This window comes from Microtus pennsylvanicus, chromosome 11 (assembly GCF_037038515.1).
Source record: "Microtus pennsylvanicus isolate mMicPen1 chromosome 11, mMicPen1.hap1, whole genome shotgun sequence".
Classification (NCBI taxonomy): domain Eukaryota; kingdom Metazoa; phylum Chordata; class Mammalia; order Rodentia; family Cricetidae; genus Microtus; species Microtus pennsylvanicus.
In genome coordinates, this window is record NC_134589.1 from 16,072,697 (window position 1) to 16,099,195 (window position 26,499).

Sequence of the window (26,499 nt, forward strand, 5' to 3'; positions counted from 1 at the left end):
AACATTCCAAATGCTTCTTAAGTCTAATTATCAAGAATTTGTACTGCATTTTCATTCTACAGTGTGATATGAATTAACATTTTTAAAAATTATACTTGTGATGTGTATGTGGGGGGGTGGGTCTATTTTGTGGGTCCCTAGAGGTTGAACTCAGGTTGGCAGGTTTGGAGGCAAGTGCTTTTTCACACTGAGGAGCCATCTCACTGGCTCTGGATATTTTAATGGTTGACAAACAATTAATTTTCTAATAAAATTAAATTTCATTTGCATAAATTTCCAGTCAAGTACATTACTCATTACATGAATAAAACACGAGTATTTATCTTTTCTAAAGTGGGGACTAAATGGGCTGGCTACATAGCTGGACAGCTATGCCTACCATACAGGAGGTCTTGGATTGGATCTCTAGCACTTTGAAAAAGGAAGCATTTCTCCTTTAATTGGAATAATGATATTCTTTTAGATCCCTATGAGGTTTGCTGTCTGGGAACTCCCTTCTCCTCTTGGGAAGAGTTGCATAAGTCACCTAGGAATGCTGGACTGTGAGATGTCAACAGGGAAGCTCAACTCACGATAATACTTCTTTTTTTTGAATTAAAAACAAAAAAAATACAAAGAATTTCCTAATGTTATGGACATTTTAAAACAATGAAAGATATTGTCAAATAATTTCTTTTCCTTTGTCTAATGCGGTTTGCCATTTACACCCTTAAGAGAGTCTAAAGATTGTTAGACTGCTTGTTGAATGCAATTAGCCTTAAAAAGCTTCTTTATATTCATTTTAAAGCTTTTACAGAATATTAAAAGAATTTTTAAAAGTAAAAGGTGAGGACAAACAAAAATTTCTACTTTATGTTTTGTCACATAGGAACATTTAAAATGCAAATACTATTTAGTTTTTGGTCGTGAGCCTAGTCTTTAATGGCTGAGCCATGTCTGGACTGTCTGCAACTACTATTTGTTATTAGAATTATTTCACAGAAAAATATTTTAATTAAAAACAAAGATACTAACTTTTGTATACTTTTAAAATCCATATCTATTCCTATTCAAACCTAGGTAGTTTCATTTTCTTATTTTTAATGGACTAAGAAAAGACTTTAAGTTGTTTGATCCTTACAAGTCATTGCTCCAGCTGACAAGTCACTGGAAAGCTTCCCTAAGCCCTTTGACTCCTGTTTTAATCTCTGTAAACAACATTCGCTGGGTATTCCTCATTACCTCTGTTTACACATATCCTCAATAAACCTTTGGAGTCTTTCCTAGTAGTCCTGTAGATACCTGGGATAAATAATGATTACAGACACTGCAGGAGAAGAGGAAGCAGCTAGAGCTGAAGTCACACCACCACTCAGGAGTTATTAATAAAGACCCACAGGGCATTGTTTTGTTCATCAGAATTGTCTTTCTTCATTTCATATTGGTGGTTAAAGTAAATGCCTATTGAGAACCTTCAAACTTTTGAAATCTTTAAAACTTTTGAAAAAGACTGTCTATTTTTTTTTTAAAGGAAAAGTGTATTATTTGAAATCTAACTTCTGACTATGAATTGAAAAGTATTTTCCATAAAACTTTTCCTGGGAGGAAAATTTTAGCTACCTCTGAGAATAAAATATATATACTCTGATGAGTTTTGATAAATATATATAATCATGAAACCAAAACCCTGATCAAATTAAAGAATTTTGCTATTTAAGAAAATTCCTTTCAGTTCCCTTCCTGTCAGTGCTTAATGGACTAGCCATTGCTTTGATTTCTATCACCACAGGCTACATACATTTGTTTCTTTTGATCAATATAAAGTTTCTGAGACTAACATTGTTGAGTGTAATATCTGTTTATTTATATTACTAAGAAGAATTTTATTGAACAAATATACAATATACTTATCTACTATGTTGATGGACATCTGTATTTATGTACTTATTAGGATGATTATATGGATGCTCTTTTATTATCATATTAAGATAAATTATAGCAGTTAACTTCCAAGTGTTAACTAACACTGCATTCCTGGACAAGAAGAAATTAACTTTGCTATTAGCTTTTTTTTTCTTGTATGATTTTGTTATCATGGTCATGAGGAATAATGGTCTATAATCTATTTCCTTTTTTACTTTTAAAAGATCCTTATGGCTGACATTTTGATGTCAATGTTATGCTTGCCTGATTAAATAAACTGAAGTGTTCTTTTCTGTTTTTTTTTAAAAACATCTGTATCAAACATATTTTTTCAAAATGTTGAATATAATCACTAAAACCATTTGAATCTATAGTTTTCACGATAGAAAGTTTTTCCTCTTTTAAATTATCATTAAATTTAACTGCTATAATGGTATATAGTTTTTGTATTTCTTTTAGAGTTATTATCTGGTAAACTGTGTGTTTGTTTTAAGAACAGCCATGCTTAATTAGTGAATTTGTTGAATTTTATTGCTATGAAATTGTTTATAATGGTTTCTTTTAAAAATATTTTATGAATTGTAGTGGTACCAGCCCTTAATTTCTGATGCTGTTTCTTGAACATTCTCTCTGAGACTTGCTTATCCAATTTCACACCAGCTTTATACTGTTCTTTGATCACTTCCTTCTTTACACTAAACCTGCAGATTTTCCTTATATTTTTTCTAGATTAAGTTAGAAACTTATACAAGTGATTTTATATTATTCACTTTGAAATATTATACATTCTTTGTATGACCTGTTCTTTGACCCAAAGGTTATTTAGAAGTAGATTAACTTATAAATATTTAGGGGTTTTATTGTTATCAATTTTTATTTTAATTCCATTGTTTTAGACAACACTGCTGCAATATTTTAATTTTTTGGGGTGTGCACACCCACATGTACAGGCCAGTAGGCAACCCTGGATGTTGTTCCCTAGTTGTCTACATTTTTTTTTTGAGACCGGCTCTCTTACTGGCCAGGGACGTGCCAAGTAGGCTAGATGACTGCTAGTGAGCCCCAGGGACCCAGCTGATCCTTCTCCCCAGCACCAGGATCACAAGGGTATACTTCTATTCTTGTTTTTGTTTTTAAATAGCTATTTGGCATCAAACTTAGGTCCTTCAATTTTATGACTAAACTAGCTCCCTAGACTGATATTTTAATTTTGATTTTGTTTTGTTTTGTTTTAGAGGTAGGACTGGATCTCATAGTTTCTCCCACACCAGTATCCCAAGTACTGGGATTCTTAGCATGCAACTACCAGACTTGGAAAACTTTTAGAATTTTTGTGACTTGTTCAGAATACAGTTCTGATTATAGTTTATGTTTTCTCGAAGAAAATATATATTCTACATTTATTGGGTAATATTCTGTAAATACCAATCAGAGTAGGTTGGTTCAAATCTTCTGTATCTTTAATTTTTTTCCTACTTGTTTAAATAGTTACCGAGAGGCATTAAAATCTCTATCTTTAAGAGGGTGTTGCCTGGTAGGCTCTTTGATCCATTTTTTTATTTATGTTTCTGAAATCGTGACACTGGGTACAGAATTTAGGACTACTATATCTCATGAAGAATTGGCATTTGTGTCTATTAATTGTTTTTACTAACACTGTTTGTCTAGAAGTCTATTCTGACATTAATAAGCTACTCTAGATTTCTTATGGCTTATGTTTTACTCATAATTTTTAAATCCTTTCACTTTCAATTGTGTCATATTTGAGTAACTGAGTAGACAACATATAGATTGGATTTTGTCTTTTATTCAGTCTGATAGTTTCTGCATTTTAATGTACTACTCCATTTATATTTTATAATTTTTAATATGAATTGCCTAATATTTTCTATTGTTTTGTTTTTCTTCTTTTTTAGTAATCATACAATTTTTAATGTTTTATAAATTGTTTTCACAACTGTTGCTCATGACTTTAAGGGTGAGTAGAAATCCCCAGAATAAGATGAAGCAAAGGAACTCACTCAGGGTTATATTAATAGGGATATCTAAAGCTGGAAATAGAGAAATGAATGAGTAGTTATATCTTATAGTAAAATTATAAACTGTGTTATGTTTGAAAATTTGGAGCAGACTCAAAAAATATATTTATATTCTCTTTTTTATAGCTTTTTTTATCATTGCACTTTTATTTATTTATTTTATTTATTTATTTAACTTTATTATGTTTGTTGGTGTGAAGGTGTCAGATCTCATGGAACTGCATTTTCAGACAGTTGTGAGCTGCCATGTGGGTGCTGGGAATCGAACCCGGGTCCTCTGGAAGAGCAATCAGTGCTCTTAACCGCTGAGCCATCTCTCCAGCCCATCATTGCACTTTTAAAATACCCAAGCAGTGCCAGGTTTGGTGACACATGCCTTCAATCCTAGCCTGGGGCATGGAGGGAGCAAAAGTCAGCGAAATCTCTGCAGGTATGAGGCCAGCCTAGTGTACACAGTGAGCTTCAGGACACACAGAACTGCACAGAGACCCTGTCTCAACAAACAGAACAAAAGCACGCACATAAGCCGTTTCCTGTATTATGTCCCTATTCAAAATGCACTGCCTGAAATATCTACCATGTTCAAGGTAAAATAACAGAAATGATAAAAGTTGAACACAAGAAAGATTTTAAATTCAATTGCACCCAATTTAGTCAAAGAGATAAGTGCAGAAACAACTAATATTTGCACATCACAAAACTTATTGGCATATAGTAAGTGCTCATTAAATGTTCATGTTAAACTGTGCAGCAGTGGCACACACCTTTAATCCCAGCACTTGGAAGGCAGAGACAGGCAGATCTCTGTAAATTCAAAGCTAGACTGGTCTACAGAGCGAGTTCCAGGATAGCCAAGATTACACAAGGAAATGCTGTCTTGAAAAAAAAAACAAAACACAACAAAACAAGATTCATGTTAAATTTTAGGATTTTTACATGTATATAATAATGTGTTGAGTAGCACAACTGAGATACATAATTATTACTTTTCTTCCAGTGCTGACAAAAGCATTGTTATGAGTGGAGGAAGGCTAGTAAGGATGCTTAGTGGGTAAAGGAACCTGCTTCCACATCTCATGAATTTGGTCCTAGGACCCACACAGTGGGACAACAGAGCTGATTACCACAGTCTGTCCTCTGATCATGTCAAGTTGTGATGTGAGCATACAACACAAAATAAATTAAATGTAATAGAAAAAAAGTATAGCAAAGGGTGAAGAGATGGCCCAGTGGTCAATAGTACCCGCTCTGCCACAGAGTTGTAATCTCAAGCACAAACATAAGAAGCTGGGTACGGCTGCACACGCCTGTGACCCCAGTGCTGGCGGGGTGGAGACAGCAAGCCAGTGAGACTCTGTGCTAGAGGAAGGGACCCGCCCTCATTCTCTGTCCATGTGGATGTGTACATTCATGGGCAGGTGCTATATTTGAATGCCCTCAACTCACCTCCCCACACCAAAAATAAAAGTTAAAAAAGGTAAAAGAAAGTGTGTAGCCAAGAGAGGTTTAGGAAGGTATGGGCTGGCTTAAGGAGAGGACTGTACTTAGGCTTTACTGTGGGGGGAAGCGAGGAAAAGTATGCGCCTGAGAGGGAGACAGAGACCATTAATTTTATTTTCATTAAATGAATTTTTGATTTGATACAATTTATTTACACAAAATGATCATATGCCTTTTTAAGTACCTTTCAAGGTGAATAGTTAAAGAGATTTCTAGTGTAAATACTGTGGTGTGCAACCACAGGATGCCTTATTGGCATGGATGGGGCAATAGATAGACTGCAGATGTTTTCTAACTATACAAGTTTCTACACTACAGCGTTTTGAAGCATACAAACCCTGTAACAGTGAGCAGGAGCTACAACTTTACTGATTTATTCTAATTCCACAGAAAGGATTAGAAGCTCTGCTACTTTATTATAGGAAAACTGAAATCATTTGGAAATCAAAATGAGAACTTTTACAAAGGAAGGAGGAGGTATCAGTTTCTACAAGAACTTGTTCTTTTGAAATAGGGTCTTATTTGGTTGGTCCTGACTTCCTGAACTCAAGCAGTCCATCTACTCCAGCCTCTTTCAAGTGTTGGGATTAGATTTGTGCACCATCACACTCCACCCGAGCAAGGTTCTGTAAGCTATATTCTGTAGACATCAGCTATGGAACATTTAGTTTTGGCAATGTAGTAAATATAATCATTTCTTTATCATGAACCAAGTGATCAGGGCTCCTCAGGACCTCATCTATACCTTTGTGGAGGTTCTCCAGGGGTTCTAGAACTCCCCTCCGGAAGGAGGCCATGGGGTCTTGAACACAGGACCGAAGGCTTAGCATGCTTTGCAGGTGAGGTTCCCGAAGAAGCTGCTCCCTGTAAGCTGTCAGCTGAGGTGAGCGGCAGAGCAGAGCAGCAACATTGTGGACAAATTCTGGTACCAGGCAGGTGTAGGCATTATCTGCCTGGCAATAGTGATAGGCAACCACCTACAGAAAGGTGAGAGTGCAAACAGGCTTATCAGCAAATATGACTACCATATGAACATTCCCCCAACACTGTCTTTGGTTTCTCTAGTTCCTCAATTTTTTTCAAATAAAAATAAAAGCTGCTAACTCAACTGTATAACTTATGCATAGTCAAAATTTATATAGAATACTTCCATTGTATATATTTATAATATTACAATATGAAATTGATATTTATAAATAAAAATGGGATACTCCTGGATTATAAGAAACAGGAAGCAAGACTGAGAATGAAGTTGTATATTAATATTGTTAGCATTTATTCAAAACAGTAGTATAGAAAAGTAGACTTTTAAAACAGCATTAGAAATAAAACAAGAGGAAAATCAACAAATACACATACTTACATCACTTTTTAGTTACAGTTGTGCTTTAAAATAAACCCATAAAATAAAATAATCTATATTTAAAAAATATCAGTAAATATTTTCTCAAAGTCCAGACAGAGGCAAAGTACCAAAATAAGATAAAAGGTAAGGAAAGAGGTGAGGATTTGCTAAATATGGCTCTTAAATACTAAGAGTTCATGAGTCTTAATAACATTTAGGATCTGGGATTTCTGGCTGTCTGTTTTAAGCTGTTTGTTAGAAATGTGCAGAATTTACTCCATATTGTCTGTTCTGGCTGTTATTTTTGCCTCAAGAGAAAGTACAAAAGAGGGTTTCCTTTTCCTTGTTGATAGAGTTGCAGTCAGAAACCAAGGTTGGCCTGGCACTCCTGCTTCTCCTGCCTCCATCTCCAGAGTATGCCATTATGCCTAGCACAGGGAGATCGCTCTTCTAGCTCTTACTGCTCAGAAAAGTGATGGGATACTGCAGAAACCAAGGTATTGATAGGAGAAATTCAGCTTGATATATGGAAAGAATCTGACACGGTGCTCAGAAAACAGTAAGAGGGAAATAAATGTTAGTGATTTCACCATCATCTCTTCTGCGCTCCTCTTACTCATCATCGCCGTCATCAACATTCTGTGAGTTCATTTTAGCTACTAGCTTTGTGCCTGTAGATAACTCTGACATCCTACTAGCACTCAGGGATGTACCGAGAATGCTTTCTTCGTTATCTCTCATAAAGGAGTTCTATTATGAAAAAACTTCTCATCTGTAAATGTGGTCATCTCTTTAATATATTCTGGAAATGCCAGAATTAAACAGTTAAAAAAATCATTCTCATTAAACACAAAGGAAATCAAACAACACAGGAGACATTATTGCATATTTAAAGCTAATGACAGGAACTGATTGTGAATGAAACAATGAAGTCTGAGTTCAATAAGGGGACTAGAAATCAGAGGCTGTATTTAAAAAAGCTCCACTCCTTAGGTACATTAGTCCCTGCTTTATTTTCTATCTTAAAGACAGTATAAGAAGCCCAAATAGAAACCTTGTCCTCTCAGTCAATGGTGAAGCCAGGGGTTATTGTCTACAAGAACACAAATCTCCACATAATTAAAAAACCAGTAAACTTTTGAACCAATATATAATCACACTATATTTTGCTTCAATGATTCCAGAGGCCTTGTATAATTTAATTGCTTTTTGCCCAACGCAATGGGGTATCATTTTACAGATAAAGATAATAAAATTTAGAGGGTTTTCTTTTTTGTTGATTTTGTTAAAAATCACATGTGTACTTGGATAAACAAGGTTTCATTTAACAAAGGTCAGTGTTAAAGTTATATTTTCTAAAGCTGCTTCTCTTTTTAATTTTAGTATTTAGCATTCAAATATAAAGTCTTGATTTCTTTGAAGAATTCAGGTAGAAAATCAATTCAATACCTTCAGGTTTGCAAGGTGTTCAAAATAGGTTACTAACTACACACTTCAAAGTAGCTATGTAATATGTATATAAGTTCCATCAAAACTATGTGATAAGTACCGAAATGTCTCAGTACCAGCACCCATGTAAAAACAGCTGTGTGCCAGTAACCTCAGCACTGGGGAGGCATAGATAAGGAGATCTTTGGCCAGTTACCATAGCTTATCAGTGTGCTACAGATTCAGTGACAGATCCTGATTCAAAATAAGATGAGAGCAACTAAGGAAGATATGTGTCTAATGCCTGTGGAAGCCAGAAGAGGGTGTCAGATAACCTGGAACTGGAGTTTACAGATGATTGTGAGCTGCCGTGTAAGTGCTGGGAATTGAACTCAGGTCCTTTGGAAAAACAGCCAGTGCGCTTAAGAACTGAGTTCTTTCTTAGCCTCCTAGATTGTCTTTTGATATGACCTAAAACTTTTCCTATATATATAAACAGGACGCAAGCCTAGACTATGCATTTTCCCCAGTATCACGCTGTACTAGTGATCAAAGGCACATTTGTACAGCAGCCTACAGTGTTGAGGAAGTTATTATACTTGATTTAGTGACAGCTTCTTGGAAATGGCTCAGAATCAATCTGCCTTAATAAACCAACAGGCACAATCTTTTTTTCCCTGGGTAGATTCTTATTTCTCAAATCACTGTCTTAATTTCATTTATAGCTATGTCTTTCTTATGCAATTCATTTTTCCACCCCAAGTTTTATGTATGTTAACTATCTTTGAAGGAAAATAGTAAGTAAATGTGCTCTTCTTTCAAGGGAAGAACAAAAGGAGAAGCAGGCAGGCCACATATACTAAAGGATGAAGGTAAATATAGTATTTTGATTGGGGGCTGATAAAATGCTTTCATGTTAAGGGCTACTGCTGCAAAGCCTGAGGACCTGAGTTTAAGGTCTGAGACTCACAACTCTCATATATTATCTTCTGATCTAGACACTTGAGTACACACATAATAATAAATGTAATACAGTATCGAAATATTCTGATTGGGTTAGAAATATAGCTCAGTAGCAGAATGCTTGCTTAGCAGGTATGATACCCTGGTTTTCATCTCTAGTACTGCCAAAGGTGGAGGGAGGCAACGTTTGATTTAATGTTACATCCAATAAATGGTAAAACATATCATAAACCTTATCAAAGAATTGAGTGGCAGCAAATCTTCCAGGTTTGTGTTAAAAGTCTCAAGACTTCACACATCATAGTGCGTTTTCTACTTCAAATAATACCTATGGAGGAATTAAGGTAATCTCATACGATGGAAAGGCAGTTTTGAACATATGGTACCTATTTGGACAGAAAAACATCTAGCTTAGATAAAAAGTGGCATTTGTATCTTTTAAATTCTAGAGTTACAACAGCTCTTCCTTTAGGTCAGTGCTAACATTTGTAAGCCACTCAATACTCCTGATTTATTTATTAGCACTATCCTTCAATGCTTAACTCAGTTTAAACAAAAAAAAAAAACAAATAAAACTGAACTCACTATGTACATGGGGCTGGCCTTACAGTGATCCTCCTTTATCAGCCTCCTAAGAGTTGAGATTGAAGTGTGAATCACTGGGGCTAGAGTGATAGCTTAGTGGTTAAGGGTTCTGGCTATTTTTCCCAATGACCTGAGTTCAATTCCCAACTTATATGTGGCTACTCACAGTTATCTCTTCTGGCCTTGTAGAGAAGAGCACACTCTGCGGTACATAGACAAACATGTAGGCAAAACAGCTATCACATAAACTAGAACATGTGAGCGACTACCACACCAGCTACTTTAGTATTTCTAGGGATCGGAAAGTTGACTGCAAATAACTACTTTATCTCCTTTTGTTCTTGTTTCTTAACTCTAATTCTAATCGTCACTCTGAGACTGGAGGCTAAAAATAGTTCCCAGGCTTGGGTTCTGTTTCAGTAATTTTCCAGTTAAAAGCCCTACCTTCCCCTTCTCCTTTTTGTTTTAAGCAATGAGACTTTTATTTTTCAACTTGAACTCATTTTAGACTTACAGAAATGTTGCAAAAGTAGTACACAGAGCTTCCATTTATTTCTCATTCAGTCTCCCTTATTAGTATTTTATATAATTTTAATTATAAAAGCCAGTAAATTAACATATAATAATTTTATCTAAAAATCTAAACAACACTTAGTAATCTTACCTAAAGACATTACTCAAATTTAAGTGTTTCCTTTAGGTTCTTACCTATTCAAGACTCATCAGGGACCCCACAGAGCACATTTCTCTTTAGTCTCCTTTCATCTATAAGAGACTTTTAGTCATTTTACACAACTCTGATGTTTTCAAATATTGACTAGTTATTTTGCTGAATGTCTCTCAGTTTGGGTTTGTCTGATGATCTGAGACCTTTTCTCGGGATGAATACCATAAAAACAGTGTTGTGTTCTTGATGAGTCAAGACATAGGTCTCAATGTTAGTATATCTTGCTATTGATGAGACTGATCTGTTTTGTTTGGTTGAAGTTAAGATTCTGCAACTGTAAAGTTGTTTTTTTGTGGTTAAAAATATCTTAGAAGAAAGTCTTTTGAAATTATGTAAGTCCCATTGCTCTCTAAATACTTGCCCATTAACTTTGTTATCTATCAGTGGATCTCTTCTGCAGCAATGATTAGTATGATGCTAAAGGATTTTCAATTTCTCTTCTTCTATATTTGTTATTTGTAACCCCTCTGGAATGAAGAACTGTCCTTCTGAATAGAGTTATGTTGCAATTAATTATTTTAGGCTGAAGCATAAACTATACATATATGTGATTACATAAAATTATATACTAATATGTGTGTATGAATGTAAAGTTGGAGAAGTAAGGATGTTTAATAACCTTTAACCTTTTCAGTGCTGGGTATTGAACTCAGGGCCCTGTGTATGAAAGTAAGCATTCTATTGCTGACCTACATCTCTTGCTCTCATATGATTTCTCCTCCCTGCCTGACAATGCCAGTCCTGACTGGCTTGGAACTCCTAAGCCTCCTATTTCAGCCTCCTGAGTGCTAGAATTATAGAGTACACCAACATCTTCAGCCCATGCGAAGCTTTTTAATGAGGTCATTTGGATTTTACTAAAGTGCAACAAGAGAAAGGCTATTTGGTTTCAGTATAGGGAAGAGTTTGGACTTTCCTTATTCATTTAACACCAATTTATATGCTAAACCCTTGTATTAAGAGCTGGGGATAAAGTAGCTAACACTTAAGCACTGACCTAGTGTAAGATGCAGATTAAAAACAAACAACAACAAACACTGAAGTTGACAAATATACAGCAAGATTGTTTTTCCTATACTTGTATCCAGAATGTAGATGAAATCCGGGTCAGTGTTAATTTGAGAAGACAAAATCCTTAGACACATAAAAACATTATTTATAGGTTACTTGCTGCTTGACTTGGATCTCATTTGTTCTCATGGAAACTTCATGACACTGCCTTGCAGATATTTCCTGACTCTGCTCACCCTTCCCTATGTATTGTGCCTAACATGTCCATATTAGGTTCAACATACTTAATGTTACCAGATTGCCAAAATGATGGCTGCTTTTGCTTTTAGCAACATCACTTCCAAAAACTAATATCATTTGACATTTTTCTTACATAGTACAGGAATGGCAAGAACGACATAGAGTTCTTTCTTACATAAAAATTCTTTCTTGGGGAAAAAAAACCCCAGTTTTTGATTCCTTATGACACATTTTAGAAGTAATAGGCTTCTTTATTATCTGATTTCATATGCATTATCTTCTTAAAGATTAAACATTTACATGATAAGAGCTGTTAGTCACACAGAAACTTTTTTTTGAAAAAATTATAGCTCAGCAAAATCAGAGAAGGTGAACACTTCCATCCTAGCTTTCTTACTTTGAAGGCATATTCAACGACTGAGAGAGTTTCTAAAAGAACACACAGCAAAGATCCTTCTTGTCACTGGAAAAGCAGCAGTGGTTAAAGGCACCGGTCCTTGAGCACCTGTTCCATCTTTTACAGAATTAAGACAATGATAATAGCCTTACAGAGGCACACACAGGCTATGAATCCTAGCTCTGTTACCTATTAACAGCATAGCTTTGGAAAAAGAATCACTGGAGCCAGCGTTTCCCATGTATAAAATGGAGATAATAATGGGTACCATATAGGGTTAGAATACTATGAGATTAAGGAAAAGCAAACAAAACAAAATCTCAAATAGTTCAGTCTCCACACTTATTACAATTTTACTAAACAGATGCCAATGTGTTGCTGCCCTATTAACCCATCCTATATTAAATTCTTTTTTTAAAAAAGTTTTGTTCTTTTTTTAATATATTTTTAAATTTATTATGTATACAACATTCTGTCTGCATGTGTGCCTGCGGGCCAGAAGAGGGCACCAGACCCCATTACAGATGGTTGTAAGCCACCATGTGGTTGCTGGGAATTGAACTCAGGACCTTTGGAAGAGCAGGCAATGCTCTTAACTGCTGAGCCATCTCCCCAGCCCCCTATATTAAATTCTGTGCATATGACTACATCATAGTAATAAGCATAAAAAATAGAAAACTCACCTTTTTCTAGGTAAATTTATATACACAAGAAAAAGCCTGAATGAATTCCGGTGCCTCTCCATTGATTATGCTTAATTGGAGATACAACTGACAGACTGACAGGTGCTGATCTAGCAGAAGCTGTTACAATCCAAGTGGAAAGTGTCTCTTCAGTGTACAAGACAGTTTTAAAGCTGACCAACTCCTCAGTGTCTCCCACTAATTAGCACAAGAAGCAGCAAGGACACTATGAACTACCAGTGGCAATTACTGAAATAGAGGAACTGACATCAAGGACTCTCAAATCAAGAGGCTCTTGATATTTCTTTTTTTTAAATACTGACTTGAGAACCTCATTTAAAAGTCAGATGTCCACTTACTGGTTGGTTATGGTGAGAAGCAAGGCTGCTGGCTTCTGCTCTGTGCTCCCACAGCACAAGCTTCTATAGCCGAACTGTAATGTGGCACAATTACTAGGATAATATTCATTTTTCAGCTAGGAGCCATTTCTTATACAATGTTTAGCATAAACTTAAACATGCTAAATCCTCACATGCAAAATGTATTTGTACGTTGTTCTTAGAATTCTAAAATTTTTGAACTTAATGTAAATAGCCACCAATTTCCAACTTAAACAATATTTAACATTTTTGAATATCAAACATGAACATCAAATATAAGGGGAAACTTATTATAGAATATTTAATAAAATATTAAAATCTCAAGGAATAAACAGACTCATTTATATTTTGTTTGAAGGTGACCCAATCATGAGATTTAGAATGTGATCACTCCTCCAGAAAGGATAAACAGTCATTAATAGCCTACTTATACTTAAAACTTTTCAAATATAGAAAATAAGGAACTTGTGATTTCTTTCCTTGGTGAAAGAGGGAGGAAGCTGTAACAAAGCAGACAGATAGAACACCTTTTATCTTCTTAGCACCTACCACCATCTGATGTATTATGTGCTTATTTGAGTATTGTCTTTCTCTCACCACAAGAATGTAGGCTACACAGTGCAGATCATTTGTGTTGTGTGACTCATTTCTCGATTGCTGGTCATCCTAAGTGAATAACTGAATGCAATGCTGGGATCTCTTCAACATTCATCTAGTTCTGTATTTATTTAACATTATTCTAAAGAACAGGTGGGACACCCTATTTATAAAAAAGCAGAGATGTCTCCTACAGTCACAGTGAGCTGACAATGAATATGAGGGAAATCTGGGGCTGTTCTGGAAGTCCATTTGAATGTGGACTAATAGGAATGATAAACACCTCACCCACCCCATGGAGTTTCACTCTACAGCCCTGGTTGGAACCCACTGTCATTTAGTCTTCCCTCAAATTCCTAGAAGCCCCATTATCTCATCCTCCTAAGTGCTGAGACTAAGAGCCACTATGCCTTGCTTGGAACAGATTTCTATGAGGAAATCTGAAACTGGCAGTATTACAGACCATCTTTGAAACTTCAGGAAAGCACAAGAATTAAAAGTACCAGGTACTTTGGAGGATGAAGGTTGGGAAAGGAACAGAGACCAGGATTCCCTACCCAGGTGATCACCTTTTCAGCATCTAGAGAAGAGATGTTTACTGACTAGAGACACTGGGAGAATCTAAGCTTAACTATACCCAAAACAGCAAAGTAGAGGCTGGGTGCAGAACTAAAAAAAAAAAGGCCTTCAGTAAAATTTGCATAGTGATGACTAAAACCTCAGTGGTATTTTAACCAGCTCTAGAACACTGGCATGCAGTATATATATTCTCTAGGTAAAAGGCTGGAGAATTCTTTGTGAAAGGATGTGAACAATTTAAGAAAGAAATCCCCTAAAATGTATGGACACCAATTTCTGGGTATTTCTAATAAAGAATGGATCATCTAAATGATTTTGTAAACTCAAGCAAACTAAGTCACATGAGTTCTCTCTTTCTCTCCTACTCTCTCTCCTCAACATACTCTCCCAGCCTCCTTGTCCCCTCTTCTCCCAGGAGGGAAGAGGGAGGAAGAGGAGAGAGAGAGGGAGAGGGACAGACAGACAGAGAGACAGAGAACACTAGAGGAATAAAATTTTAAAATGCTTTGTAAACAAGGGGACCAACTGTAGAAAAGAGTCATTTAATATTAAAACTATGATAGCCAAAAAGTATTTTTGCTTTTTTTTAAAATGAAAAGGTTGAAGATAATGCTGAAGAACTCTATTAAAAAAGACTGGGGATGTACAGTTTATGGGAGTTGATTGGCTGGGTAAAGAAGTCAACTGATAGTTTTGAGCATTGTTTTTCTTGTGCATATGCTATTTTGAGAAAGATAGGAAATTTAAATTAAAAATATTATGGATTCTGGGTAGTGGTGCGGTACTTTAGTCCCAGCACTTGAGAGGCAGAGGCAGGCGGATCTCTATGAGTTTGAGGCTAGTCTGATTGACAAGAGTCAGTTCCAGGACAGACTCCAAAGCTACAGAGAAACCTTGTCTCGAAACACACACACACACGCACACACACACCCACGACTACATGGTACAGTAGGAAGAACTATGAACCAGTAATAAAAATGCAAACTGCTGTTTATTTATATGGTGACTGACGAGACCGGCCAGCACCCTGATCTAACTCATTAGAAGACTTTCTTCTAAGTCTTGAGGTTCTCATCCCATCACAGCATTTTTTTTTAAATAGGAACAGAAAAACAAAAACAAAGGAAAAAGAGAAACTTTTCTTCATGTTCTCCCGGACACTTTTACATATTTTTGCTAAGAATCTCCCCACCTTTGCTTTAGTGCTAAAATGAAACTCGCAGGCTCCCAGTTTGGGAATCCTATTGTACCTGTGAGGCAAGTCTTCGCATGGCCTCCTCCTGCCGTCTGCGCATTTCTGGAGTTCCTGGGCAGCTTCCACTGGTAATAGATGAATGGGCTGAAGGTGGCTGGGTGAGCGGTAGTTCTCTGTTGGCATCTACATCTGAATTAAGAAGATGAGATGTTTGATCAGAGAATCATAAAACTCTAGACTGGTGGTTTTCAATCTTCCTAATACTGTGACCTTTAGTAATGTTCCTAATGTGGTGGTGACGACCAACAATAAAATTATTTTGTCCCTATTTTATGGCCATAATTTTTCTGTTATGATTTATAATGTAAATATCTGATATGCAGGATATCTGGTATGCTGGTCACGGACCTAGAGGTTGAGAACCACTGCTCTACTAAAGGCATATTAAATTCCTTTAATATGTTGTTCCTTTAATAAATTGTTCTATGACCAAGCAATTCCATTCCTAACTATATACCCAAGTGAAGTAAAAAACACACATCTAAATAGAATCTTGTACATCAATGGCCAGAGAAGAAAAATTTATAACTGAGAAAATCAACTATACATCAATTAATGAATGGATAAACACAATGAACTGCTTGCTACTTGAAGAAAGGAAGTGAAATACATACACATGCTGCAGCATACATGATACCACATCAGGCCCTCCAAATCTTCAGTATGTGCTTATATTTATATAAAATATTCATTCAGATGGGGAAATCCATACCAATAGGTAAAGTAGGGGCTTTCTGGGGTAGGAGATGAGGAGTTTGAAGGAAAGTAGGGATTTACTGCTGAGAAATACAAGTTTCTTTTAGTAGGATCAACTGTTCTAAAATTAGGTTGTGGTGACTGTGATACAGTATTTGGGTATATTAAAAATGCAGAACTGTTTTTCACTTTATTCTGAGATAGAGCATTACTATTTGGGCAGATTTCTTTATGTTTAGGCTCATACAGAATTCAACAGCACCCGCCCTGCTTCAGTTCCCTGTGCCCTGGAATTACAGATATGCTACACTACTCTCATTTTATTTATTATCATTATTATTCAATTGTCTCATTTATTGATCTATTTATTTAAGACCAATACTTACTTTGTTGCTCAGATGATGACACACAATGCTCATTTTACCTGTCTGTCTGTGGCTGATCCTTACATTGCTGTCAGACTGGCCTCAAACTCTTCCTTGATCTTCCTGCTCTGTCTCCTGAGTGCTGGGATTATACGTGTACACCATGCCCAGCTAGGAATTGAGCATTTTAAGTGTGTAAAATAATATTAAAAAAGAAAAGAAACTTTCGAATTTTTAACTGGTTCTTGCTAGTTGTAAGACTATCTTTGGAGGCCGGGCGATGGTGGCGCACGCCTTTAATCCCAGCACTCGGGAGGCAGAGGCAGGAGGATCTCTGTGAGTTCGAGACCAGCCTGGTCTACAAGAGCTAGTTCCAGGACAGGCTCCAAAGCCACAGAGAAACCCTGTCTCGAAAAACCAAAAAAAAAAAAAAAAAAGACTATCTTTGGATTAAACAAAGAAACCAGACTTCTGAGGTACAGAACTGGAATATGACATACCAGGGCTGTTTAAAACATGGTACTGTGTTATGATGCCCCTGAAAACTACATGAAAACTACGCTTCAAGTGGTGTAAGTAATAAAGTATTAGAAAATTAAAAAAGGAAAATTCATTATTAGAAATGACAGAAACAAACAGGAAAGAAAATATTTTGAAAACAAGAACCAACAAAACAAAACAAAATTGAAGTTACTGGGTGGTCAACAGCTATAAGAAAGAATAGAAGAAAGTAGTATCATTTAACTTTGCACCAGTAAAAGTGAATTTAGATTTCTTCCACTCTACTGTCATGGAATGGAGCTGTTGGTTACCCTGCAACAACTGCAGGGGTGAGGGTACAGGAGACGGCAGTGAAGCAGGTCTGAAGAGGTGTGTGACACTTGGAGTTCAAGTTTAGTGACTGTATTACATTTGCTGATTCACTCTTGTCCATGGCTCTATGTCCCCTTGTTTGGAACTTGGTTTTTGAGTAATCACTGTCTAAATACTCTGTCCTCTGGCTATTCTCCTTTTTGTTTGGTGGCTTATTTTCCGTTCGGCATGCAAAGAACAGTAGAAATAGAAGTTAATGGATAAGTCAGTGTACTCAGCAAATTAGCAAAATAGATTTCTTAACCGAGCAGAGTAGGGATTACTTAACTGAGCAGCTGTTTGGCAGCTGTTGACAAATGTCAGGTCCAGGTAACTATACTGGGACCTCCAGTGGCAGGAAAATACATTCTGTATTAGGCAGAACTTTCCTACCTACCACACCGAGTGAGCTTGTAGTGGACGCAATAATGTCTGAATTACGCAACACTCTATTTTCACAAAATGTTTTTGTTCTTTGTGTATGCTGGGGGAGAAAGATGACGGCAGAGAATGATGGTGGTGTTGTATCTGTGAAAGTAGGCGGGAAGCAGGATGACAGGCTAGTGTCTGCCTTGACAGCTTTTCCCTGCCTTCTAAGGGAAATGACAAGGAGGGGGCAGGCTGTGGAACTGAATGTGGGGGAAGGAGAGCTATGCAGTAAAGTACCTCAGGCTAAACTGCTCACATCTTTCGCAGCAGTACTGCTCGGTGTGGAGGAGGCAGAAGAAAGAACAACAGATGACACACAGATAAGTCAAAAGCTCTATAACGTCCTAGTTTTCCATTATTACTATAACTGAATCACAGCATCACTGCCCGAGGGTTCAGAAAGCCAGTGGGATTCCAAATAAACCTACACAAGTTTAAAGTATGCTAAACTATAGAAAATTAGGCCAAGCCTCTGAAATTATTCTTATTCCTTAACTTCTGCTGCTTCAGGTAATATTTTTATATTGCTAGCTCATATGGTAACAGATTTATGCTGAAGAATAGCTTGCAGGCTGGAGAGATGGGTAGGTGGTTAAGAGCACTTGTTGCTTTTGCAAAGGACTCAGGACCCAGAAACAATCTAACTCCCACATGACAGTTTACAACCGTATGTAACTCCAGTTTCAGGAAATGTGATCTCCTCACCCAACCTCTGTAGATACAAAATACACATGTGGTGCACACACATACTTGTTGTAGGCAAATCACACATAAAATGTAGAAATCTTATTTTTCCAGTTACAAAATAAAGACAGCGTGTATCCTATCAGTCCACTATATTTGACTTTTCTTTAAGAACAGGTTATTTGAGGATGGTAGAGGCAAAAGGTAGTCTAAATGCCAACAGATTACAAAAACAAATATTTTTCATAAAGCAATGTGGGTTCTGTATAGCTCTGACAGAGATAGCAGCATCTACTTTATTTCTCCTACTGTTTTCAAGTCTTGAAAGTTAATAAGAGTCAGATCTACAGCAATAACAGTGGAGACGATTTTATAAATGGGGAGTGTTTTATTGTTTCTGGAGATTCCCAAGAGATAAAAGGCAACAGTTATTAGAGAATAACAATAAACTACCTTTGAAAAATCGGCTTTGGAGAGTATACAGACTGTTTTCTATTTACTCTTGTTCTTCCTGGTTGATGTGTGAACCCCAGATACTTTGCTTGTAGACAAAGCAGCTATCCTTGGCTTTGGGATTTCTCTTCTGTTAGGCATGATCCTGCCACTACTATCTGCCACACTGATACACTGAAGAGTCAGAGAGGTGTTAGCCAGCCAGTTTTCTTGCTGGCACACTCAAATAGCTCAACTCCTGGACTACTCAGATAAGCAGCAGTATGGTGTGGTAGATACGTAAGCACTCGAAGGAAACACTGGAATAGGTGTGGAAATTCACTTCTAACCATGAAGGCATGTTCTTTGACTCAACATTTCAGCACAGAAGCTATTTTTAAGGCTCCTCTACTTCGTTATCACTGTTATTTGCCATGTAAAGGCCTGAACTCCATTTCAGGCATGCTGAGCAAGTACTCTGTCACTGAGCTACATCGTTATTCCTCAAAGCAGCTCTCAACAATCAGCTAGTCATACTTCTTCAGGTGCAAGTGACAAAACTGAGATCCAAAGAATTAATGCACATTTACAGTCACAAAGTACCATATAGTCAATTTGAATGCTGCGGCACAATCCCAAATCCTTTTTTTTTTTTTTTTTGGTTTTTCGAGACAGGGTTTCTCTGTGGCTTTGGAGCCTGTCCTGGAACTAGCTCTGTAGACCAGGCTGGTCTCGAACTCACAGAGATCCGCCTGCCTCTGCCTCCCGAGCACAATCCCAAATTCTGGACTCTCACGATAAGATGTCAATCTACCTTAGAAGCAATTCATTTGGGAACATGAGCAAGGTATTCATCTAATATAAGAGTTCACCATATAATCTTACTCAGTAAGTTTTCTGTTTAGGTACCAGGTCTTTTTACATGTTAGGAATTCTTACATGTACCAGAGATAATCATCTCTTTGATATAGGAACTGCTAAGCAATTTTAAAAGTTAAAATGTTTGGATGTATTCAGTGAGTTTCTGTTAGATTTCTAGACCCTGTGACTACTACAGTCTCACACAAATCATTTCCAGTGTTTTTTTTTTTATATGATTGATTAGGGCTGTATGATTGATTAGGATCAGCAAAGCAAGCCCTTTCTTTTCTGTTTTCAACCATCAAGGAGAGGCAGATTGCTTTATACAGGAAGAACTCTTATACACATCCATTTACTTTTGTCCCTAAATGAGTTTTGCCATAAGAAAAGGCAGCCGAGAAAAGGGGGAGAGAATGGCTGCTTCTGAAACCAGGCTGCATTGCTTCCCTATATATTGGCTGTAAAAACCTGGAGTCTCAGATCACTTATATGTGAAATGAAGAAAACAGGAACTATCTCACCAAGTCGATAAATGACGGCACAAATTAACATCTGTAAGTATGTGAAGACGTACTACTGAGTGTTTACAAAGAAGCAATCAAGATCCCAGTGGTGATCACTAAGCTTGTGACGAAAATGGAGTCGGGCACCACGTGAGAACTTCAGCAGCCTTCCCCAAGGAAGCTGGAGAAATCCTTCAAGGACACAGTGGAGCTCAAGTTCAAGCAGTGTGGCACCAACATCATTTGCAAAGAAATGAAGACCACAAACAGATTGTGTTGTCATTTAACAAGAAGTGGGCACAGATTGTAGATCCCCTGACAATGACATTTACAAATGACTATAGGCAATCGCTGGAGTCATTAGCCAAAAGACAGACCAACAGGTAAGCATCACACATTTAAACCACAAAAAGTTTTCCTGATACACTTTGGAGACTACTGGATATGTGGGCTAGATATACACAGATTATTATGATCTTTTTCTGAATTTTGAATTAATGGTCTTCACATGGTTCAGGTCTCACAGATTAGGAATAAAAGGATATATGCTCTAATATAAAAATGTCAGAAAATATTTTAGGGACATAAAGTGGGATTTTTTTTTCTTTTTTAGGAAGGAATACGTACGTTTGGGGGAGGCGTGTGGGCTATCAGAGGCAATCTGTCTCATCCGTGTACCATGGCAGCTGAGGGCCACCAGTCTGGAGATGATGGCAGTTTTTCCGAACCCAATGTTTCCCACGATCACTACTCCTTGGTTCACGTTGGCGTTTGAACTCTGAAGCTGAACATCGATCTCATGGAATACCCAATCTCGGCCAACGAACACTGACTCTGTGGTGATGCTGGGCACTTCAAAGAGGAGGGGCTTCAGGGAGATATCTGGAGGTCTATAAGGTGCAAAGCGAACTGGAAGGAACAAAAAGACATGGCATAACTTAGTTTAAACTGTCACCATTGAGAGAAATAGAGGTGGGGAAACAGTTTAAGATTATTAGAGTTGCATATGATGGTGTCAGGGCTTTTCTGGAATAACAAAACCCTCAAAGTTGGCTACACAAATAAACAATGCAGGTATGTTAGAGCTATTAAGACACTTCAGAGGGCAGATCATACATATAAAATGGTAAAACACAAATGATTCATTTACAACATCAAGAAAATCAGGGCAGTCTTAAAAAAATTGTTAAACAATAGTAAAGTCCCCCAAAGCAGGAATCAGCAGGGATGCAAGAATAGCGAAAAGATCCTAAAGAGTGCTTCTGGACTTGGGGAGATGATCTGTTAGTGCTGGATGAGGGGAAAGACAGAGGTGGAGCTCCTCAGGAGGAACCTGGGCAACCCAATAGCTCTTTACTAACCACTAAGAATACATTTCAATATTTAGTAACCAATATGGTTGAACCAGTATGTAATTTGAAAATCATTCCTGTAGAAAAGCAATGCAAAGTAAACAGGCTTGCTTACTTCTTAAAAACAAAGAAAAAAAAAACTGAAAAGACAATGAGAACAGTTCCTTAGTTCATGACTTTGTTTTTAATCTAACATTTACTACATTAGTCCTCTTATACCTGCCACATTTTCTTATTACAGATGATGTATTCAGGTGAAACACTTATTCCTCTGACAGTTTAAATTGTCATTCCTTTGATATACTTACTTTATTTTACTTATATGAGGTCTGTTGCGGAGTTGCTGAGTTTGTTCTACATAGGTCAGTTTCTGTGCTCATGCTACACTCATTTAGTTATTAGTTGATAATAAAGTCTACCAATTTTTATTTTTAGATTAAAAAATATCCAAAGCTATACAGAGAAACCCTGGGTCAAAAAACCAAAAGCATGGCCAGGTGGTGGTAGACTTTAATCTCAGTGCTCGGAGGCAGAGGCAGGCGAATCTCAAGTTCAAGGCTAGTATGGACTACAGAGTGAGTTCCAGGACTGCAAGGACTACACAGAGAAACCCTGTCTCAAAAAACTAACCAAAACCAAACCAAAACAAAACCCGAACCCCCCCCCCCAAATTAAAACCAAAATAAACAAAGAAAAAACAAACAAAAAGCTCCAAAAAATAATTCTAGAACAAATGTGAAGTTTATTATATAGTTTTGTCCACTTCATTTATTCAGTTATGACTGTTACCAGAAATATTTCATTCAAACTTTTCACTAGAAGATTTAATTTTTAAGAATTAAAAATTTATGTATATATAAATGCATATAAATAAATATGTAGATAAATATAAACTCATGTAGGTGTGTGTGCGTACTTGCATGAGATTATGTACCACATATGTAGAGGTGCCCTCAGAGGCCAGAAAGTGTTAGATCGCTGGAGCCATAGTTAAAGGCAGCTGGAGCTGTCTGATGCGAGAGCTGGTAACTGAACCTGCATTCTCTGCAAAAGCAGTAAGCACCCTTAACCGCCAAGTCTTATCTTTAGCCCCTACAGTCTATTTTGTTATTAACATAATCATAATACATCCTCATAAAACAGAGGTAAAGAATTTGTTTTAGCAGATTATACATTATATATTTGAAAATCATGCTTAAGTTTCAGTGTTATCTAGAAATGCTGGGAAAGTGGCTTAGTAATTAAGAGTGCTTGCTGTTCTTTCAGGGGGCTTGGGTTTAGTTCCCAGCCCGTGGCAGCTCATGACTTCCTATAACTCCAGTTTCAGGAGATCTGAGTTCCTTTTCTGGCCTCCGTGAGCACCTGCAGGCAAGTATTACACCTCCTCCCCCCCACACACCTTAAAAAAACACAGATAATAGCTAGGTAGAGATAGCACAGGCCTTTAATGATAGCATTCGCGAGGCAGAGGCAGGCAGTTCTCTGAGTTTGAGACTAGTGTGGTCTACAGAGTGTCAAGACAGGCTCCAAACCCACAGAAAAACCCTGTCTCAAAAAAAAAAAAAAAAAAAAAAAAAAAAAAAAACCAAACCAAACCAAACTAAAACCCCCAGAAAATTCACAGAACAATGTAAAAAGCAAACATTTAAAAATTTTTTCTCTTTGAAGTGGGGCATGGTGGAAGGTAGCAGAGAGATCTTTGTGAGTTCAAGGCCAACGTGGTTTACACAGTGAGTTCTAAGACAGCCAAGGCTATATAGTGAAATCTTGTCTTAAAACAAACAAATGAACAAAAAAATACAAACTAAAGCAAATAATACACACCATTAGAAAAAATGTGGTTTTAGAACATGACAATATTAAAAATATTTTTTTTGAAAAATTAGAGTTCTCAGATGAGGACCTAACTTTAGATCCCCAACATCTACGTAAAGTTGGCATGCTTCTACAACCTCAGAGTTGGGAAAAGAAGGCAAGTGAATCCCTGAGGCTAGCTGGTTAGCCAGTTTAGATAAACTGATGAACTCTAGATTCAGTGAGAGGCGTTGCCTAAAACAGAACAAAACAAGCGGAGAGTGCTTGAGGAAGATGTGTGGTACTGACTTCTGACTTCCACACGTATGTGCACACATCTACCCCCAAACATGGACACTTTAAAAAGGCTAAAAATAAGTGGTTATTTTCCACAGTGGTAGAGGAAGAAAATATTTCATCGGAATTACTGATTTCCTTCATATGGTATGATGAAACTAAATTAAACAATCAAATAATCAGTGAATTTAACAAGCAAGTTTATACTTTTGAGTACTTTTCTCCAGTAATCAATATATATATACATATGGAAACTACATATTGATTTTACATCATTTTAGCTTTAGATTGTAAATCCCTAGTCAAAAAAATTGAAAACTGAAACGCCCCAAAACTTCATATGGTCCTAAGCATTTTGGATAAGGACACTCCAGCTGCATTAGGGAATGACTGAAATGTAAAGTTGGCTCTTTCTGCCAGGACAGCCTGACTGTCAGGTGAGCAGATGATTTACACCTCCCCACGGGCAGTGGCTCCCTGAAGTGGATCTAACACAAGCATAACATCGCTGAAGAAAGGTAGACATCTTCAAGACTTCTCACTGCTGCAGAAGTCCTGGAAAATGCTAAGAATGGAGGGGATATAATTGTAAAGGGAAAACAAATCTTGAGATTTTCTAGTTTCAAGTCTAAGGGCTTATGGAAGTGAGAAGAACCCAAATCTTGGTGCAAAATAAGATTTTATCACTGTGTAGAAATAGTTTTCTTACTTTAACATCCTTTCTTCTAAATGTGAATTGAAGACAAAGTCTCAACATGTAGGGAGAAAGAATTAAAATTTGAGGTGCATTGGAGTATGCACAAATTTCAATTTTAACTGAAGTGAGCAAAACCATCTAATGAATTAATCTGTATAGAAAAACCCTAACTGTACCACATTCTGTAGTGATTATGTGGCAGTTTTATACCTATTCAAGCACTGTACTGAGTTTGAATTCTACAGAGCATCAAAATCTAATAAATCCTACGCTTTGTTTTCTTGATGTTAAACAGGCCACTGGGAAGAGGAATATGTATAGGATTAGGTGTGAATTTCTAAGACAGGCTGGCTGAAAATTACTACTATATTATATCAAGGACAGAGATGCTTATATGAGCTGCCGTAAGTACTTGCTCACACTGGGAAAGGCAGGAGGCTGAAAAGGAGTTCACAAGATCTGCATGAACAAAGCAGAGGCGGTAAAAGGGCACCTTTCTCACTTGGTATTTGTGGCTCTGACTGGACCGATCTGATGACAAAAGTACCACATAGTTCTTTACATAGGAGTCTCCAGTGGCTCTCTACACCTTTTCATGGCCTGCAAGGGTCTGGATGGCCTTCCAGTCCCCACCTGCTGTTCTGATTACCTCCAGTTCACCTAGTAAGCTTTTCATTCTTCAGGTTTCACCTTAAGTGTTACTTTGTCACAGAGGCTTACTCTGATAACTTTGTAGTCTTTGTTCCTTTACCACCATCATTTTCTTTATGCAAAGGCTTGCTTTCTATCAGTGAATTATCAAAATACCATTTTTACTTCCTTTTCTCACACGGTAATCTAATGCAACAGTTTATTTTTGTTTGCTGTTTCCTTATTTATTCTCATTTCCTTAATGACAGTATAAGCTCCGTGGAGGCAGGAGCCACTACTATTATCAACAGCAGATACAGAATCTGAGGTACACAGTAAAGAAAGCATCAGGAAATGCTTTCTGAATGAATGAACACTGGAAAGGGGAACCACTCCAGGGAATTTTATTGAAAGATTTCACATTTCAGGAGGGGAGATCAGTATTTTGTCACTGCACTGGAGCCCACGTATGCCTCCAGAATGTAATTAAAATCAAAGTTCCTGTTATTTAAAAATCGAACTTGCCTTAACAATCTCAGCCTGTCTCAGAAGTCTTGAATATTTTCCATTTGAAAGATTTCTTATCCCAGTCACCTCTGCTGACTTCTAAGTGTTCCCACTTCCCTCCCTCAGGTTTTCCCTGTTATCTTTAGTTTTGGATCTGGCTTCCCTAACTTCACTTACTGCCTCAGGCTTCTCAAACCGAATATTCTTTCAGACAAATTTTTATTACAATGATTACATTATTCTTTTTAATATCTCCAATGGCCCTTTTCTGTTATATTAAATCTAAAAATCTTCATCAGATTCTCATTTATGTAATATAACTCAATTCCCCTCCCCCTTTTTGAGACAGTCTCTTACTACATATACTACAATCCTCCTGGCTCAGCCGCATGTCTGGTTTATACAGTGCTGGGGATCAAACCCATGGCTTTTATGCATGTAGGCAAACACTATTAACTGAGCTTCATCCCTAGCCCTCTTATTTTAGTTTAAGTCCATTGTTTCCTTTAGCTCATAGTACGTGTTTAATTCAGCTGATTTACAGTCTTTGCCTGGCTAAGAATAATGTCTCAGATTCTTCAGAGTAAGTTTTGTAACTTTACTTTTCCTGATGAACAGAAATATTTAAAGTTTTTTTGCATGTGGTATAATTTGGAGAACTTCATTTTGAATACTATTATGTGGTATCTAGTTTTTAAATTTTTCCTTTGAAGGCTTCTTGTTGTTCCTTGTTTTGATGCTATAGTCATTCTTTCATCTGTGATTTTTC

The 26,499-nt window shown here is 36.9% G+C and overlaps 1 protein-coding gene across 12 annotated transcripts in view; it reads right to left on the reverse strand.

Annotated features, from left to right (window-relative positions):
* Positions 1-26,499, reverse strand: part of Tanc2 (tetratricopeptide repeat, ankyrin repeat and coiled-coil containing 2) — a 299,825-nt gene that overhangs the window by 75,351 nt on the left and 197,975 nt on the right. For all 12 annotated transcript variants that reach the window (XM_075990388.1, XM_075990393.1, XM_075990392.1 and 9 more), the window contains 3 exons: positions 21,081-21,362; positions 15,627-15,760; positions 6,187-6,418 (listed from right to left, as the gene is read on the reverse strand). In XM_075990388.1, coding sequence (XP_075846503.1) covers positions 6,187-6,418; positions 15,627-15,760; positions 21,081-21,362 — 648 coding nt within the window. The remainder of the gene's footprint in view (positions 1-6,186; positions 6,419-15,626; positions 15,761-21,080; positions 21,363-26,499) is intronic.